This window comes from Gobius niger (genome assembly GCF_951799975.1).
Source record: "Gobius niger genome assembly, chromosome: 6".
Lineage (NCBI taxonomy): Eukaryota > Metazoa > Chordata > Actinopteri > Gobiiformes > Gobiidae > Gobius > Gobius niger.
This window is the reverse complement of record NC_136857.1, coordinates 37,095,020-37,101,251: the sequence shown is the minus strand read 5'-3', so window position 1 is coordinate 37,101,251 and position 6,232 is coordinate 37,095,020. Positions and strand designations below refer to the sequence as shown.

The 6,232-nt window shown below is 47.4% G+C and overlaps 1 protein-coding gene across 1 annotated transcript; it reads right to left on the bottom strand.

Moving 5' to 3' along the window:
- Nucleotides 1–339: 339 nt before the first annotated feature.
- On the bottom strand, nucleotides 340–5,962 carry LOC306964879 (uncharacterized protein; the record flags this gene model as incomplete). Its single annotated transcript, XM_079559046.1, has 3 exons — nucleotides 340–396; nucleotides 814–1,460; nucleotides 5,746–5,962. The coding sequence occupies 3 exons, from the start codon at nucleotides 5,960–5,962 to the stop codon at nucleotides 340–342; spliced, it is 921 nt and encodes a 306-aa protein (XP_079415172.1).
- Between the last annotated feature and the right edge of the window lie 270 nt (nucleotides 5,963–6,232).

Sequence of the window (6,232 nt, the reverse complement as noted above, 5' to 3'; positions counted from 1 at the left end):
CTTGTGAACACGTTTCACAAACTGTTCAGCTGCAGGGTCTGTGTCAGGGTGAAGGTTTTCTTCTTTTACTAAACATAATAAACTCAACAGTTGTGGCTGTTCCTGTTCGGCCACGTCATGTTTGTAAATGCAAATAAGTTCTCAAATGTTTCCAGGTTCATAAGGAAGAAAAACAGAAAGAAAATCACATGAAAATAACATTTTTAATGAACAATCAATGAACTGTGAAGATGAAACGAACAACAGATTTTTATTTGTGCCTTTAAACATTCAGGTCAAACAAATAAACAATAATCCTCCAGTTTCAGAGTCTCTCCTGTTTCTGAGCAGATCCATGTCTCACACTGAGTCAAACCCTTTGTGTCTCTTCAGGGCTTTGAGGATAGTTTGGATCTTCTGGGGATAGAGTCACTCAGTTTTGTGAGATTTCATGTGGACTTTGAGAGTTCTCTTCTGTGCAAACGCTCTCTGACAGACTGGGCAGCTGAACGGTTTCTCTCCTGTGTGAGTTTTCATATGAGCTCTGCGGTTACTTTCATGGCTAAACGCTCTCTGACAGATTGGACAACTGAACGGTTTCTCTCCTGTGTGAGTTCTATGATGCCTAATGAGATCTGAACTACTTGTAAACGTCCTTTGACAGGTTGAGCAGCTGAAAGGTCTCTCTCCAGTGTGTCGTCTCATGTGAGAGTTCAGAGAAGCCTGAAAGGTAAATACTGCCTGACAAACTGTACAGCTGTAAGGCCTCTCTCCTGTGTGAGTTTTCATATGTGCGCTGAGATGACGATCCTGTTTAAATGTTTTCTCACATACTGAACACCTGAAAGGCCTATCTCCTGTGTGAGTTCTATGATGCCTCCTGAGATATGAACTATCTGTAAAAGTCCTTTGACAGGTTGAGCAGCTGAAAGGTCTCTCTCCTGTGTGAGTTCTCATGTGTCTTTCTAAGCTTGGTTTAGTGGGGAATCTCTTCTTACAGACACTGCACTCATGTTTCTTCCTTCGCTCTGCTCCAGTCTCTGCCGTGAGTCCGTCCCTCACAGCTGGACTGGTGTCTTGTATCTGGACTTGGTGGGCGTGGTCTCCATCAGCCTCTGTCTCCGTCTGTGCGGCTGAAGCGCTGGCTGGAGGTTCCCAGTCTTCATCATCGTCATAGTCAGAGTCAGAGGTGTTGTCCGTTTCTCCGTCCGTCTCCGTGTTCTTCTCCGCGGGTCGTAGAGGGGGGAGTTTCTCACTGACGTCACAAAGTGAAAACATGTTGGTGATGATGATGTTCTTTGGTGACGTCTCAGTGAACTGTGGGAGCTGCTCTTCCTCCTGTTTGACGCTCTGTTCCTCTGGTTCCTCTGGTTCCTCTGGTTCCTCTGGTTCCTCTGGTTCCTCTGGTTCCTCTTTAACCTGTGGAGTCTCGGGGATTTCCTGCTTCAGACTGGGCTCTGGACTCCACTGGGTCTGGACGTCTGCAGGAGACAACGGGAAACATGTTAATGACAAACATATTTCTAAACATTAACAAGTCCATGTTTTCTGCTCCATTTATATGAACTTCCTTTTGCTCAGGTAAGAACTAAGGACTAAAGACCTGGGTTAGAAGCTGCCTGTGAGCACATGCCTCCAAACCGTCACATGACAAAGAAACAAAGAAACGTCAAAGGCTGAAAAGATCTCGTGAGCAGAGCACGAAGGACAAGTAGAGACTGAAGCTCTTCCATGAACTTTCATTCTTACGCGGCGCTTCCAGTGCTGACCACGTTCTGCCCCCAGAGTCTCAAACCTCCTCCCCTGACGCCCAGAAAGGAAAGTCAGAGGGAGAGCTCCACTTACCAAAATGGAGGCACTGCCACCGAGTGAGAAAAGGAAAACGATGGAAAGACAACAAAGAGAAAGGAGAAGATCTGAGGAGGAAGCTGCTGCACATGTGCCGCTCTGTTTACCCAAAGGCTTCTGGATCTGATCCTCCTCGAGAAAGTCACGTGACCAGATGTTACTGAAAGAGGCTCCGACACAGTGTTTCAAAGCATCTGCTTCAGGGAGAGCGATACGAGCTCCGGAGCCCAGGTTTGGCATCACGACTGAAGAGGGAACTGGAGGTGGGATTAAATAAGTTTCTTCCCTTTCAGGTACAAATGGATCATCATGTTGACAGACTGTAGACTGTTCTTTCTGGTGCTCAGTGTGTTAAACCAAAAACTTACTGGAATTTATAATATAAGACGCAATCGCGAGTAGGGCGGGGCTAAGCTCCATAGGGCGCCGCCATGTTTATTTCCCAGAAATCCGCAGGCGGCCCCCACGTGACGGTCCCTCCGCTCGCGGGCATTGGCCACGGGTCCATATGGACCGCGGTGCTGCTGTCCGAGCACAACCCGGCGTCACAACAACGCGAGTGCACGAGGTCTGACTGCCGTGCGTGTGCGCGCATGTGTCATCGTCACTCACGCTAAACTGCAGCTGTAGACGCTCCGCACCGGGACAGTCACATCCTCCAACACACATGACATCTGTGTCTGTGTCTAAGTCTCTCCTGCAGTGACCGAGGCTGTGCTTCATTATAGATCCAGTGCTGCGTCATGTCAGAGGCGCAGACACATGCCTAAGATCCAATCCTGGCCATATTCTGTCTCCAAAGCTTTGTCTCTGAACAAAAGTACAGCAGAAAGTTGTCCAACAGCTGCTCAAACACCAGCTTCAAATCAAACGCGCTGCTCCGAGAGCTTCAGCCTCCGAGTGCGGAAAGCGAAAATGAAACTACCACTTAACGAGCGCATGGCCTGCACTGTAGCTGCTTTATTTTTTACTTTGCTGCTTTGATGCTTTATTATAAAGCAGCTTTGAAAGCATTGCCAATTTTATTCTACGGTCATAAAAACTGTCTAATAACGATCATTATTTCATTTCAAAATCTACTTATTATTTTTTAGATTGCACTTGCACCGTGATGCACCAAACCACGAGACCTGCACCGTGAACCGAACCGTTAAGGTGCGTACACACCAAAAGCGTCCACGCCTCCAACTTCCATGTTAACCCTATGTAGAGGCGCTTCAACGCGCTCCGAAATGCAAGCAAAGCTGTCCGCGCGTATTAAGCGTAGCAAACGCGAGCGGGTGAGGAAAAACGCGCGTCAAAGCCAGGGAGAACAGCGCGGTGAGTGAACAGAGAGGCCACGCCCACTGCTTCATGCACTCAAGTAATCCAATCTACACGTGCGTTCATTTACGCCTTGTTAACCAATCAGGGACACTGACTGGGCTCAGGCACCACCTGTTACCTGCAACATGGAGGACAAGGTGATCGTCGCGGTAAAGGAATAGACAGAAACTTGGAGTGAGGTGATATCTTGTACTAACAAAGCATTTTTTGTGTCAGTTTTAATGAACCTGCCCTGTGTAACCATGTGTAACCATCAAATACCACTTCATTTGCATTGCATGTTGGAAACCAACAGTAACTGTGATATTAGTGAACACATTGTAAAAAATATATAGATTTTTTCAGCGGAGGTGCAAAAATAAGTGGAAGAATTTGAGGGACACCTCCTCCTTCTTTCAAGAAGGGGCCAACATGAGCCAGGAGTGCCTGTGTCCCAATGCGGGACAGCAGGTCATCGAACAGGGCCCGGGACTTTAAGGGCGCACTCACACTTGTCCATCCGAACCGCGCCCAAGCGCTGGAAGCCCCTTCAGTGCGGTTTGTTTGTGTAGTGTGAGTACAATCAAACCATGCCCGAGTTGGACTCGGTTCCGGACTTTGGCCGCTTAGAGGAGGGGGGCCAGAGCGCGGCTCGGTTGTTCGTGTTTGCGCACACGCACGGATACAAGCGGCTGTTGTGTGGGCGGGTGCATTTGTCACGTAAAACAGTGAGAAAAGGCAGAGCAGCGGCTGCCTCGCTCTCGTCTCCCCGGACCCCCGGCCACATACCGCTCGTCTCCCCGCCCGCTCACTCCCGACACCCTGGCCGCTTCACGCACGTCTCGGGCTGACTATACGGGAGCGGCTGCGCTTCTCCCGCCCTGTGTCCGAGCTTCTCTGCTGCTGTACCTGGTTTGGCCACAGGCTTTAGTGGGACAGATAAAACCTGCAGGTGCTTTTATCACTTGTGATTTTGGTGCGCGTTCGTGTTAAGTGCTTTGTCGTAACGTAAAGCGTAGACTTCAGGAGTTCACCAACATAAAGCTGTTTAACCAGTGGCCGAAGCAGCAATGAATGACATAAACTGAGCGTCAGATCTTCTGTTCTCGTAGCCTTTTTTGAAGGCTGTATATGACTCCAAAGAAAGGCTCAGGGCGGCAGGTGCTGCTCCACCCCCCGCCTCAGCTGAGCGGGACAGAGGGACGCGCACTTCTCTATTTCTCTGCTTTATTAAAATCGACTATTATATTCACCATAGCCCTTTTTGTTAAACTGTAGTAAAATGCAAAGAAAAGTGGAGTGAAGAGATTTGACAGGGCTCATAGACATTATTTCACGCTTCAGCTGTTTAAGTTTTTTTTCTTCCGCATTATGTTGCGCTGCTGCTGCTCACGTGCACTGGTAAACAACTCCTCGTGCTCGGCCACGGCTCGGTTCGTTTGTGTAAGTGTGAGCGCGGGCCGTTCGGGGCATCCAGGCCTTTCCTCAAACGAGCTGGAGAGTGGCAGGTTCGGATGTCAAGTGTGAGTGCGCCCTGAGTCAACAACCGGTGGCCAGACACGCCTCCTATGTGACGCTTGCAAAACTTCACGCACTGCAAACAGGCGTTTGTCGCGAGTGTGAAGTGAAGCGGCGTTGTTTGGCGTCCAACGAGAGGCAGACGGGGCGTGGACGCACGTTTGGTCTGTACGCACCTTTAGAGCTGAACCCCTAATATTTATCCAGAAATATTCCACTGTCTCTTGAATTCTATTCCCTGAGTTAATTGAACATATTGTGGTTGTAGTAAATAAGACAGGAGTACGGCTGCATCAAACACTCCAATTGCAGTTTGTTTGAAATTATTTTTAGCATTCATTATTTTAAACATTTGTAGTGGCCATAGTTTTTGGACTGGGTTGAGAACCACTGGTTTACTTAGTGCGGGTCTACAGCTGTACTGAGTGACGGGTTATAGGGACTAACTCATAATCTCAGATTATCAAATGTGGAGACTGGCATTTTACTAGAACATAAACTTTATCATTTCAATACTGTATAAATGACACAATGAGAGAAACTCATTTTAAAATCCTCCATAAATATTTTCCGAGTCACTAATCTCCACATTTACAGACACCGACTCCAAATGCAGATGAAAATATGACCCACCTGTTCGTCACATGGTCCAGAACTAATGCTTTCTGGAAACAAGTTGAAACTTATCACAAAAACGATCCACTAGTAAATCGTTTAATATGGAAAATATCAAATCCACAAAGCAACATTTTCCCAGTAAAAAACAATATTAAAAATACTTTTAACCTCTTACCACCAAAACCAAGTGCATTCTCTCCTCTTTGCCATTGTCGTGACTTTTTATTTCCCTTATGTGTTTTTGCCATTTTTTAATTACTTTTCTGCTGGATTTTTGTCACTTTTTTGCTGCATTTTTGTCGCTGTTTTTTGTCACTTTTTAGCGCTTTTTCGTTGTGTTTACATCCTCATTTTCTTTTTTTCTTTTTTATCGCTGTTTTGAAGAAGCTTTTGATTTGGAGAACTTGGAGAACAGGAGAGAACATGTTCAGGTGGGAGTTAAGAGGTTAATCAAAATAAAGAAGTACATGGACTCACCTCTGGAACATGTACGAGGACCAGGCTGACCAGCTGCTCCTTGTCGCGGGCCCAGAGCCTCCAGGAGCCGCTGGTTCCTCTGGTTCTCCTCTTTGGAGCGACACAGTTCCTCCTCATACTCCGCTATGGTCCTCTCCAGCAGCTCACAGATCTCCTCCGCGGCCGCGCTCAGCCGCTCCGTCACCAGAGCTCTCAGAGTCCGGCTCCTCTTGGACATGTTTACGAGCCGCTGTTAGCACTGAGCTAACGACAGGAACCATAGAAATAAAGGCTAGATGTCTCGTGCGCGCTGCTGGCGAATAGAGGGCGACGTCCGCACGCGGCGGCCATCTTGCCACAGGAGCGCGCTCCTAACAGTGTGTTTTATGGAGCCTGTACTTTTTAAATAACCAGAACTTGCTCATTTTTCTACCGATTTTCAAACGGTTTTGTTTGTTTTAAACGTCAGAGATGTAGTTATGACACTGCAAACATATGAATAAAAAAG